Genomic DNA, 12,853 nt, shown 5'->3' on the forward strand with positions numbered 1-12,853 from the left:
GAGTTGAGGAGCAATGTCTGATTTCCCTGGGATAGTCAAACATGGGCCTTCTATACCCATAGATTTTCTAGAAAACTAAAATTCAGTCCTATAAGAACACAAGCTTCTTTTCTAATATCTATGGAAGATTTAAACGTTACAGGGGTGCCTAGCTGACTCAGTCGGTGGGGCATGCGACTCTCGATCTTGAGGTTGTGAGTTCAAGCCCCATGCTGGGTGTAGAGATTACTTAAAAATAAAACCTTAAAAAAAATTTTAATGTACATTTACTTTGACTCAGTAACTCCGGGAATTATTCAGATACCCTCATCATGTACCGTATGCCATGTATCCAAGGTCATTAACTGCAACTTTGCTGTCATAGCAGAAGATTGAAAAGACCCACAGTTTGAGGATTGGTTAGATAAAATATGAGACTTTATCCTGGAATTAAAATTAAAAACTCAATTAAAAAAATTTTTGTAATATGGGGCACCTGGCTGGCTCGATCGGTAGCACACAGAACTCTTGATCTCAGAGTCATGAGTTCAAGCCCCACATTGGGCATAGAGCTTGCTTGCTTACTTATTTACTTCCTGACACTAATACATACATAGCATCCATAGTGGAATATTATGCAGCTTTCAAAAAGCATAAGACAACAATTTGCATGCTGATATGGAAGAACAGGCACTGACTGAATGTCAAAGCACGACATATAGTACTACATATAGTGTAAAACCCTTTGTGAAAGAAAAGTACACCTGTATATATGTATGTACCTAAGGAATTAATATGTACATAAACTCTAGCTGAGATGAATTACAAGAAACAGGTAATGTTAGTTACTCTCTGGGCGAGAAACCGGGTGGCTGGTGAGGAAGGAGGCCGTTTGTACTTAGAATTGTGTATGGGGGACCTTTAGATCTATTCAAAAACAAAAACAAGCTTAAATTTTTTCAGCTGCGTGTGACATGCGTACATATGATAAAAATCGAGTATCATCAAAAAAGCGCCCACTGGTCCAAGCATCAGACATCACTTCCATCACTTACAGGGTAACCTTATGCAAAGTCTGTGCATAATTTGGGGGTTTTAATACCCAGGCCCCTCGGGAGGGCTGGAATGTGATGGACAAGCTCCGCCCTCAAGTGGGTATTGAAGTAACGTTTCCGTCCTTCCTCAGTGTCCTTGTCTAAGCTCTGGTATTTTGTTATCTCCTGAGTAACCTTGATCACATAGTAGGTACACAGCAACTGGGACAGGAAGGAGGGGGAGGGAGGGAAAAGGAATTCTCCCCGAAGCTTTTCTGTCTTTCCCTGAACAAACACCTGGGGTGTGGAAGGAAATTCTAGGAGGCTACTGGTGGGACCCTTGGCTGCCCCCTGCGTGCCCACTGTCCCGGGGGCAGGGCCTAATAAGACAGGTGGCTAGCTTCAAGAAGGATTGGGGAGTGCACAATAGAAAATATTGACTCGGGGCCTCAGTGGGCAAGAGGTCACTTTCACTTCGTGGTGGGCCTGCTCTGGGCTCTAACACTACCCTGCCACCTCCTGGGACCTGGTGAGTCAGTCACACGTGAGCAGAAGGCTGGTTAGCATTGTATATATACCTTTGCAAGTTGCGACAAAAATGAATTTCTTACTTCAAGCTGCTGCCACAATAATTAGAGAGATGATGCTGTTCTAAATTTCTTGGTTACATTTCTTTATTTTTGAGAGGGAGAAAGAGACAGAGCACAAGCGGGCAAGGGGCAGAGAGAGAGGGAGACACAGAATCCGAAGCAGGCTCCAGGCTCTGAGCTGTCAGCACAGAGCCCGGCACAGAGCTCGAACTCACGAACCATGAGGTTATGACCTGAGCCCAAGTCACTCAACAGACTGAGCCACCCAGGCACCCCAATGCTGTTCTAAATAATGGTGCTTAGTCTTATCATTGAAGAGGGAAGTCCTTTATTGCAACAGAGTCCAGAACCCTGGCCCCGGAAGGGGGTGGGGCAGTAGAATGAGGGGAATCAGTCTGGAAGCAGCTTCACTGAGGTGGGTGGCTAGGGAGGTAGCAAGATAGAGTCCAGAGGCTGGGAAACCAAGGTCTGGGGACAGAAACTTGGGAGACCCACAAGCAGGACCAGAACTTGAACTTCCAGTGCCAGCTGTCCACACTTCTATATTGTCTTTTTTATTCTCCCTTGGTGTTTCGGAAAGTAAATAAGGGCCTGTCCATACTTAGTCTAGGGGGCCAACATATCAGCCTCGAACTCCCTGGTCGTGGCAGTGAAACCACAGGCCAGGGATGCGCTGCCCCACCTCGCTGTGTCCTAAACCTCTGGTCCTGCCCTAGACCTTGGAGGCTGCATTTCAGCAAAAACAGGCAAACCCCTTTACACATTCCACAGAATATATCCACACCCATATACACACAGCACACCCTCCACATGCAAACACAGAATGCACACGCCCTTCGCATACTCAGCTGTGTCTATAATATAAAAAATGCATTTAAAAGGGTGGAAAGCGGGGGGCAAAGACCACTGTAGGGTGGGTGCAACCATGAGTGGAACAGGGAAGAGCCCACTTATCAATGCCAAGTCCTATACGATCTCGGCTTCTAGAAATTGCAGGTGTGACACACACCCAGTTACTAGAAATGGACTCTGGGCTTCTGAAGGGATGGGAAAACGAGGACTCCTTGGTCCTCAGCTGCAAAGGAATCACAACGGTAAAAAGACATCTGTGACCACCAAGAAAATGCCATGTGCCTGGCTGAGGAGGAAGAGGAGAGGCTTGGGAACTGAACTGGGTTCCAATACCAGACCCTCCTCTTTCTAGTTGGGCCAGTTACTTGGCCCTATGTGCAAGCGGTCCTGTGATGCTATAGAAAGGAAACTGAACTCTCTCCTGATAATTCCACCCAAAACCTGCTCTGCTGGCCTCGAAGGCTTTGTTGCACAGGTAAAATGAAATGGGTATTTAAGAGCACATTAATGGGCAAGGCGTCATCTGGCTTTCAGCAAAGAATTCTCTCTGGGAACAGCCTAGAGAAGGCCAGACTTTCCTCCCCGGTGCCCCCTACTTTCCAGGACCCCCTCCCCCCAGCTTCTGAGTGCCAAGAGAGGCCTCCCGACCACCTCTCCCCCACCCCACCCCACCCCACCCCACCCCTTAACACGGGCTGCACACAGCCAAGTGGGATTGGCAGAGCCATCTGAGGCTTTATTTGGGAAAAGACTCTTGAATTGGCTTTTAGCTGGGGGCAAGAGGGGGTACCCAGGGCAGTGGACTCCCCCGAAGGGTAGGCTGAGGACTGGGGCGAGGCTTAGGTGGGCCTCCCGTTCCCGATGCTCCCCTGTGCAGCTCCTTCCCCCACAGGCTCTATGGCAGCCACTGGAGCGGGGAGGCTGGGAGAGACCACAGTGGTTGTTCACTTGGACAGGACATCAGACGACTCGGACACCAGCTTCCCATCACGGGTCTCGATCTTCTTCACCACCACAGCCTTGGAGGAGCTGACACGGCTTGAGGAAGCAGAGCTCCCACCAGAGCCGAAGCCAGACTGCATGGCATAGCTGAGGCCAGGGCTCATGAGGCCCCCGTAGGCTGAGACCAGCCCACCTGGTCAGGGATAGAAGCAGTCACATGAGCGCACAAGGCCATGTACACATCAGACTCCGTGTCCCCTGTTCCCTGTCACTCCCTACATAGTCCGCAGGCCTGGGAAATCACCCTGCTTCATTATTTTAGGATTACTGGGGGGAAACCAGGAGCAGGGTAGGACAGAGCTTTGAATTAGTTATGTGACCTTGGACAAGACATCTGACTGCACCCCAGTTTCCTCACCTGTACAAGAGGGAGACGTATAGGAGCTGGCTGAAAAGGCCCCACCCTCCTGCCCTGCACCCCAGGGCCAGGACACTCACCTGAGTAGCCGGTGGAGGTCTTAGTGTGGATACTCATGTTCTGCATCCCAGACTCCAGCCTGGACCCAGAGGACACACGGACATCAGACCCAACTCCTAACCCTTGTTCCAGGACCACGGGACTCAATTCCCACCCCTCCCCACGCCAGGTCCCAGGGCTGGGGCGCCAGGGCCGCTCAGAGACCCCAACACCCACCTGCTCTCCTCGCCCTCCAGCAGCTTGCGGTAGGTGGCGATCTCGATGTCCAGAGCCAGCTTGACGTTCATGAGCTCCTGGTACTCCCGCAGCTGCCGGGCCATGTCCTGCTTGGCCCGCTGCAGGGCGGCCTCCAGCTCAGCCACCTTAGCATTGGCGTCCTTCACGGCCAGCTCCCCACGCTGCTCGGCATCAGCTACGGCGGCCTCCAGGGAAGCCCTCTGTGGGGACAGGGAGAAGGTAAGCAGGTCAGGGCAGAGCCTGGTTATCTCCTCCCCCTGCACCCACCTTCCCTTTCCCTTTTTTAGGGACCAGAGCCTCTCCCTGACCTAGATTAACCAACTCCACCTAGCACCAAGAAAATGCTACCAATGAGCTTCAGGAATCCAAATAGAGTGGGGCGGGGCAGTGGCTGGCGGTGGTGGAGCATGTGACTCTTGATCCCAGGGTCATGAGTTCAAGCCCCACATTGGGTATAGTTTACTTATAATAAAAAAAACAAAACAAAAAAAAAAAAAAAAAAAGGAACCAGAATAGGGAAATCCAAGCAGTTCCCAGAGTCTTCCTTGCACAAACTTCTCACCTGGGACGCCATGAAGCATCATCCCCGCCCTAACTGGGCCAGCTCTCTGCTTTCCAGACTGTGTTAAAAGCAGCAGAGCCTGACCTTACCCTGATATACAAAACAATAAAATAAAGCAGACTTGAGAGAACCCATTCTGGACCCCAACCTGCCTGTCCCACCCCCTCTGGCCCCTGCAACGGCCCCAGGAACCTCTTCCGCACCCTTCAGCCTCCCAGGAGCAGCCTGAGAACCTGGAAGTCCGGTTTAGGATTCTTTCCCAGGCCCCTCACTCCCTGCTGCATTGCTCGCTGTCACCCACACATGTCCAGGCATCCTCTCCCACCGCCAGCCCAGCCCATACCTGGTTTTTGAGGCCCTCAATCTCAGCCTGGAGTCGGTTAATGTTCCGGTTCATCTCGGAAATCTCCGTCTTCGTGCGACGGAGGTCATCCCCATGCTTCCCAGCCAATGTCTGCAGCTCCTCATACTGCAGGTATGAGGCAGGAGTGAGGCAAGTGCCCTGCTCATCTCACCTCACCCTTGCCCCACCACACACACACACACACACACACATGCACACACCACTGCCGGCCTTCTTCCAGACATCCAGGCACACGAATATCCCTGTCTCCACAGTACCCACTCAGCAGGCCCAGCTCACAGCAGGCAAGGTCGACTTTGAAATCCTGCTCCCTCCTTAAGTACTAGGGCACAGAACCAGCCAGAGGGGAGGACAAACCTAGTGACCCCACTCTTCACCTTGATCTGGTACATGGTCTCAGCCTCAGCCCGGCTGCGGTTGGCGATTTCCTCGTACTGGGCCTTGACTTCGGCAATGATGCCATCCAGATCCAGGGAGCGGCTGTTGTCCATGGACAGCACCACAGACGTGTCCGAGATCTGGGACTGCAGCTCACGGATCTCCTGTAGGGGGTAGGTGGGGTGGGGGGGTAAGGCCCTGTCCCTGCACCCAAGAAGTCCCCTCTGGCAGAAGGGACTTCTTTAGGGACAAAACAGGGAGGCCAGCAACAGAGGAGAGAAGCAGGTGGAATTAGAGCTGGGGAGAGGGCCACGTTCCTGAAGAAGGAAGACATGTCAAAGACCTGAAACCTGGGGGGAAGTACAGGTGAAAGAAGATAAGGATAATAAGGCAACCTGGCTTCAGGTGAGTAACCTGAGCAGCAGCACCCTTCCACAATCAGCTACCAGTAGTAAGCCCCTGAAGAGCTTTCTAGAAGGCCCAAAGATTCAGAACAAAGGCTCTGGGGACAGAGCAGGTTCAAGTTGTAGCTGGGTCACCACCCTGTATGAAGACCTTGGACAAGATACTTCATTCCCGAGCCTGTTTTCTCACCTATGAAATAGGGTAATAAAGCCTCCCTCACCCTCATGCAGGGGGGCAAAACATATAGAACCACCATGCTGGGTTATGTCAATAATTGTAATCATTCAGTGGTGATACTCATCTGCTGATCCACTGGGGGCTGGGAGGAGCCTCTGACGGGGGCGGGGGGGACCCTCAGTCCTCAGCCCCCAAGAACATACCTCTTCATACAGCTGCCTTAAGAAGTTGATCTCGTCGGTCAGCCCTTCCAAGCGGGACTCCAGCTCTACCTTGTTCATGTAAGCTTCGTCCACATCCTGGGTGGTAGGGGAGGGGCAGCCTGAGCTGAGTGTCCACACACAACCCCAACCAGGGACACCCAATGGCCCAGACACAGAACCTCTAACCAACTGACTTTTCCACCTCACTCCATGGCCTGATTCTCCAGCCTCAGCCCCATCACACCTGTATCCCCAGCCCAAACACGTTTACCTCAGTTTCTGCAGCCCTCCTCCTCCTCCACTAAGAGGCCCTTCCATGGCCAGACCTCCATTTTCTTAACCACGTCCTAACATCAATGTTCAGAGTTCTGTCCAAATGTACCTAAGTATCCCTCAGTCCTTGTCTATCTTTCTATGCTATATACCTGGGAGGCACCCAAATGCCCCATTACTTGGACACATTTAGGGACAGAACCCGGAAAACCTCCTAATCCAAGTCTCTAAGCCCCGCCTTCCATGTCTGGTCAGGGAGGAGTGTTCCCTCACCTTCTTGATGAAGACAAATTCATTCTCCATGTCTGCACGTTCTTTGATCTCCTCCTCGTATCTGGTGAGGAACAGAATTAGAATCAGAGGGTGAAGGCAAAGGTGAGGTTATCCTGAGTATTTGGGGAGGCAATATCTAGGAAACTCAGTTCATGAAGGATATGAAGGCTGGTCTGGTGCTTCCGCCCCAACCAGTCAACTCTTTCCCCACCCCTACCCCAGGCTATCATCACCCAGTGGGGAGGCCTGTGGCAGGAAACCCCTCTCTGAAACCACGTGTGCACATTGGATTAGGCATATGAAGAGGGTTAGCAGCGGGGATTGACAGGAGACCTCAGACAGAACTTTCTGGGGTGTGCTGGAAATCAAGGGTAAGGAAAAAATAAGGCCAGGGCTGCAGGTACGTACCAGAGGCCTCTCCCATCTGATGCTTATGACGTAAATATTAACGTATACCTTGTTGTCCAAATCTGGACAGTTCTGAGATCGAAAGGGGGTGGGTGCTGTTAACAATTATGCCTGGACAATGGGCATAAACCTAGACTGCCCTGGAAAGCCTGGTCCTCTGGTCACCCTAATTACATAGGACTGCACTGCCCAACAAGCAGAGGGCCCTGGGGTCTTAGGCAGGGCAGGAGGACTTCAGTAGGTAGGGGGCGGTGGGAGGGCAGCTCACTTATTCTTGAAGTCCTCCACCAGGCCCTGCATGTTGCCAAGCTCCACCTCTAGCTTCAGCTTCTCCTGGCCCAGGGTGTCCAGCTGCCGTCGGAGGTTGTTGATGTAACTCTCGAACATGTTGTCCATGTTGCTGCGAGCGGTTTTCTGCTGCTGCAGGAGGTTCCACTTGGTCTCCAGAATCTTGTTCTGCTGCTCCAGGTGCCGCACCTGCATGAGGGAAGGAGGGAGCAAGAAGGTCCACATCAGGCCATCAGGTGCAGTGTGGGGGGAAGCAAGCACTGTCCTTTCCTCTAACCCACTTCCTGGGCAGTGGGGTCTCCAGAACCCAGAGAGCTGGTTAGCTGTTCTGGGAGAATCACCAATGGCATGAAAGAGACAGCACGGTGGTGAGTGGACTAGAGGGCCATGTGCCTCTAGTGCTGGGGTGGGGACAAGTGGGGATGATAGGCAAGCGCATAGACGGAAGGGATCAGCTAGGGGAGTTAGGTTGAAACGATACTTGTAGAACGAATAGGTTTTCTTTACTTAGACTGTGTATTACAAATCAGCAAGAATAGCCAAGTTGCGATTAATACTTTATGTAAGGTTGAAAAGGAAATTCAAGGGCTCATATCAAATATTACTGTCATCATCATTATTATTGGGAGTAGCCCTGAGGGACTCCTAGAGATTACAGAGAAACTTGAGCTCTTCGGCCTGGAGAACACTGACCAGAAGACCCAGGTTTTAAAATTTTTTTTTTTTAACGTTTATTTATTTTTGAGACAAAGAGAGACAGAGCATGAACGGGGGAGGGTCAGAGAGAGGGAGACACAGAATCTGAAGCAGGCTCCAGGCTCTGAGCTGTCAGCACAGAGCCCGACGCGGGGCTCGAACTCACGGACCGTGAGATCATGACCTGAGCCGAAGTCGGCCGCTTAACCAACTGAGCCACCCAGGCGCCCCCCAGGTTTTAGCCAAATGCTGCTACCAACCTGTGCCGAGCAACATTCAGTTGCTTATTCTCTCTGAGCCTGGGTCTCCCCAACCCTGTGGTAGCCTAGAGAAGCCCAGGCGGGCCCTTTCAGGAGCCTATCTCTGTGCAGATGTCACTGGGCGTTGGGAAAGGGGCAAGAGACCAGGCAGATCTATGTGCAAACCAAACACCCCCATCTCCACCACACTCCCTTTGTGATTCTCCAGCATCACAGAGGTCTTCCCACTAACCCCACCCCCACCCCGAATCCACAGCCCTCTCCTCCTGCCCCAAACACAATGTTTCTGGGTTCCTTGGGCTCAAGGGATCCAGATTTCAGGAAGAAACTAGGGCATATCAAAAAGGATTTTTTTTTATAAGATTTTATTTTTTAAGTAATCTCTACACCCAACATGGGGCTTGAACTCACAACTCCGAGATCATGAGTCACATACTCCACTGACTGAGCCAGCCAAGCTCCCCAGAAAGGAAATTTTTAAAAGAAAGAATAACAGACTGGTTCCAAAAACAAGAATGTGTTTTTCTTAACCCCAAGTCGTCACTTTTTCTGTTCTTTAACTTGAGGGGACGTAAAAGAGAAGGTGAATTTAAGGGTCTGGTCTAGAGCCAACAAATTCTTCTCTAGAAATCCTTTCTTCCCCATGTCATTCAGCCCCCAAATTATAAAAGAGTACATGATTTTAACCTTTAGCCTTACTGGACTGCTTAATATGGGCCAAGTACTGCTAAGCTCTTTACATACATCATATGCTTGAATCGGCAAAACCTCTTTGATTTAGGGATTATCAAGCCCATTTTATACGTGAGATCAGATTTGGCAAAGTAGCCCCATCAAAGGGAAGGGCAGAGTACTGTGATCCAGGAACTCGGACTCAGAGCCCGTGCCTAACTACTCACTTGCGAGGACCCCAAAGCTAACAAAACCCCGTCAAGGAGTAAAGTCAAGGGTGCTTTGGGCCAAGGGGGCAGCAAGCCGGCCACAAACAGGGGAGTGCCAATTCCCTGGGGGACTCCAATTCCTAAGGGCGTCACTCTGCCCCAGGATTTGCCTCCTTCCCTTCCCACAATGCCTCCAGGAGCCACTCAGCAGGGAGTGGCCCAATCCTCCAGCGCGCTGGGCACTCCCCCCACCCCCACCCCCACCGGGGCCCCTGGGGCAGCAAACATCCAGGCTGCAAAACCCGGCCAGGTGCCTGCCGTCGGGAAAGTGGAGCCAGGTTGGGGCGGAGCCGGGGTAGGGAAGAGTGAAAGGGGCCAAGGGCCGAGTGGGGAGAGGGGCGTTGGCAGACAGACACCTTATTTGAAGCCATAAACTATGGGGTTGAACAGGACACGAAACCTGGGCGAGGTATCCAACGCCCGCAGACTTTGAATCCTGGATGGAGCTTTCCCGAAGCCAGGCCCTGGCGTCCCCTCACCCCGACCCCACCCCCCAGAAACTAAGAGCTCCCCAACTAGGGGAGCACTCCCCCACGATGGAAGGCCTCAGCCCCTTGCCCCACGGGACGGGGCGGGGGGGGGGGGGGGGGGGGAAAGGGGGGGGGGGGGGGCGAAGCTCTGCCCCGCCCGACCCCGCCCACCCCGCGGGTTCCCAGGGCAGGGGGGTGATGACTCATCTCGGTGCCCCCACACCCGGGCCCTGGGACGACAAAGGCCTCAATCAATATTTGCCTGGTTGAGTCAAGGCACCCGTTTCCTTCTTCCAGAATCCTATCGAACCCTATTTAAATTAAAAAAAAAAAAAAAAAGAGCAGAGGGGCACCTTTGGGGAGCCCTAGGGGCAGGGCTAGGGAGAGGGTGAACCTGGACGAGGGGCCTCCCGTCCCACCCCACAACTGAACAGCTAAGGCTCTTCCAGGCCTAAAGTTTCATAGCCCGGTCAGCACTCGGGTAGGGGTGAGATGCGTAAGGGAGGAAGCCTCAAGGTTGAGAGTCAGAAGCGGCCCGGACCCTCTCCCCACAGCTGCCCCAGCCCAAACCAAAATGCACGGGAGGACTGAGTCATCGCTGGAAGGGAGAGTGTTGCGGGGTGGGTGGCGCCCAACAGGTCGCCAGTGGAGAGCTGGAGATGTACCCACAGACTGGGTGACCAAGAGACCAGTCGGGACCCCTGGCAAGCCCCAGGCACTGCCAGCCACGCGGGGGGCGGAGCGGGGGGAGGGGGCAGTCCTCACCTTGTCGATGAAAGAGGCAAACCTGTTGTTGAGGGTCTTGATCTGCTCCTTCTCCTGGGTGCGCACGGCCTGGATGTTGGGGTCCACCTCCAACTTAAGGGGGCTCAGCAGGCTCTGGTTCACTGAGACAGCCGTGATGGCCCCCATACCGCCGGGCCTGCCATAGCCCCCAATCACACTCATGCTGCTGCCCAGGCCACCCCGGAAGCTGCTGCCGCTGCCCACCCGGGACAGGGCAGAGCTGATGCGGGAGCCAGGCGCGCTAGTGAAGGAGAGGCTGCTGAAACCCCGGGGGCCGGAGGAGGACACCTTGTAGGACTTCTGGGTCACCCTGATGGACATGGTGGAGGCCGGTGTGGAGGCTGGAGTGGAGGCGAGTAGGCTGAACCTGCCTGAGGTTCGAGAAGAAGCCGAGAAGCTGCTTCTATGGTGGAAAGAGCTCCCCAGGGTTGGCCCTTATAACAGAGAGCACAGCCCAAGGGGAGGGGGATCAGCCTGGTACCTGAGTGGCTAGGCCCTGAGGGGGCTGGGCCTAACCCGACACCTGCCACCTACAGGCTGGACTCAGGTGGGGGCAGCAGAGAGCTGCCTCTACCCAGGAGCCCACTCTAGCACTGCCCCAAAAGCTCAGAAAAGAAGGATTACAGAAGTGTAAAACTGGGGAGAACGGTTGCCTTGCAGGGGCCCCACATAACAAAGAGACTTGCTTGGGGTCACCGAGCCGCTGCAGTCCTACTCTGGGCGTCATCTCCTTCCCTCCTTGGAGAAATAAATGCAAGGACTCAGAAGCATAGCAGGAAAGGGATCCCTGAACCCCCAACACCCCAAAGACACCACCTCATGTTGTCTCCATGTTGAGTGATTATGAAACTCTGCTCAGGCTGGAGGACAGGCCCTCTAGGTTCCAAATCCTTGAACCTGAGGCCAACCAACTGTCTAGTATCTCCTTGGTTGCTTTTTTTTTTAAATTTTTTTAACATTTATTCATTTTTGAGAGACAGAGCATGAGCGGGGGAGGGGCAGGAGAGAGGGAGACATAGAATACAAAGCAGGCTCCAGGATCTGAGCTGTCAGCACAGAGCCCAACGTGAGGCTCGAACCCACAAGCCCTGAGATCATGACCTGAGCTGAAGTTGGACGCTTAACCGACTGAGCCACCCAGGTGCCCCAGGCATTCTCCAGTGACTCCCTGACTTCCACTTCCTGTCACTCAGGTCACCCACACCGTTGTCCTCACTGCCACGAGTGGGCCCCTTTCAGGCCTTCTTTTAGTCTCTGTTTCCTTGGCCAGCACTGTGGAATGCCAGGCTCTGGGGACCAGCCCCTCTGTTTCCCTTCTTGAGGAACAGGCATATTATCCTTTGTAAGTAGGGATTCTGCAGTGATCTGGGGTGGGGCTTTGGCTTATTTTTGTTTTTTAATTTTTTTTAATGTTTATTTATTTTTGAGAGAGAGACAGAGAGGAACCTCAGTTACTTTTTTTTATAGTGCCCAAAGGGGCTAGGTAAATAATTGTGGCATAAATGCACACACACACACACACACACACGCATACATACTGGTTGTCTTCCCTCTGGGTCTCTAGGTGCAAGATAAAGTGAGATCCAACAGAGCACTTTTCCTGGACACGGCCTAGTGCCTTCCTCTCCTCCCAAGATCCCAGGATTCCCCGGGGCCAGGATGAACACTGTAGGCCTTACTAAAGGGCACAGAGAATGAAAAATAAGGACTAAGGAAAGATGGGGGAGCCCGGGAGAGAGGGAAGCTGCATTATAATTGCTCCTTGGAAGAGTGAGTCATTCCCATAGCGCCCAGGGGGTAATTCACAGGAAGGGAGGCAGGATCCTGAGGCAGGACGGTGTGGGGTGGGGTGGAATTGGGGGCACTGATGGTGAGTCAAGCTGTAGCCACCTGGCCCCTCTTTCTCTTCTCAGGCCGGAGGAGATGGAGGAGTCCCTGCACCTGTCTCCCTGAACCCATTATCAGAATGAGTCAGGACAGCAGGTTGGGGCAGAGCACACACCTGTAGAAGGTTGGAGAATGGGGAGCTGTGCAGGGCACCCCGGGGCCTGGGCGGGCTGGGTGGGGCAGGCTGCAGGTGTAAGGCAAGAGGTTTGGGTCCCTGAGGCAGAGATTCCAGCTGCAATTAAGTGACGACTGGGGCTAGATTCTCGGAAAGTTCCTGCAGGGCATGAGGTGGGGACTGGGTGACATCCAAGTTGATGCCAGAAACCTGAGTCCCTTGGAGGAGACGGCTGAGCAGCACACGCCCCCCCCC

The 12,853-nt window shown here is 53.1% G+C and overlaps 1 protein-coding gene across 1 annotated transcript; it reads right to left on the reverse strand.

The window, feature by feature from the left end:
* Nucleotides 1-3,165: 3,165 nt before the first annotated feature.
* Nucleotides 3,166-11,017, reverse strand: KRT8 (keratin 8). The gene is made up of 9 exons (XM_049625550.1): nucleotides 10,576-11,017; nucleotides 7,424-7,632; nucleotides 6,748-6,808; nucleotides 6,202-6,297; nucleotides 5,416-5,580; nucleotides 5,018-5,143; nucleotides 4,092-4,312; nucleotides 3,896-3,954; nucleotides 3,166-3,590 (listed from the first exon to the last, which is right to left on the reverse strand). The coding sequence occupies exons 1-9, from the start codon at nucleotides 10,915-10,917 to the stop codon at nucleotides 3,400-3,402; spliced, it is 1,470 nt and encodes a 489-aa protein (XP_049481507.1). The 5' UTR covers nucleotides 10,918-11,017; the 3' UTR covers nucleotides 3,166-3,399.
* Nucleotides 11,018-12,853: the final 1,836 nt, after the last annotated feature.

The sequence above is a fragment of the Panthera uncia genome, chromosome B4 (assembly GCF_023721935.1).
Source record: "Panthera uncia isolate 11264 chromosome B4, Puncia_PCG_1.0, whole genome shotgun sequence".
Classification (NCBI taxonomy): domain Eukaryota; kingdom Metazoa; phylum Chordata; class Mammalia; order Carnivora; family Felidae; genus Panthera; species Panthera uncia.

Bases quoted from the DNA above. Each gene is read 5' to 3' on its own strand.
- KRT8 (XM_049625550.1), bottom strand. From the start codon at position 10,917: ATGTCCATCAGGGTGACCCAGAAGTCCTACAAGGTGTCCTCCTCCGGC. The intron at 6,809-7,423 runs GTGAGCTGCCCT...GTTCCTCACCAG, and splicing joins GTGGAGGACTTCAAGAATAA to ATACGAGGAGGAGATCAAAG. The intron at 5,581-6,201 runs GTATGTTCTTGG...TACCCCCTACAG, and splicing joins TAAGGCAGCTGTATGAAGAG to GAGATCCGTGAGCTGCAGTC.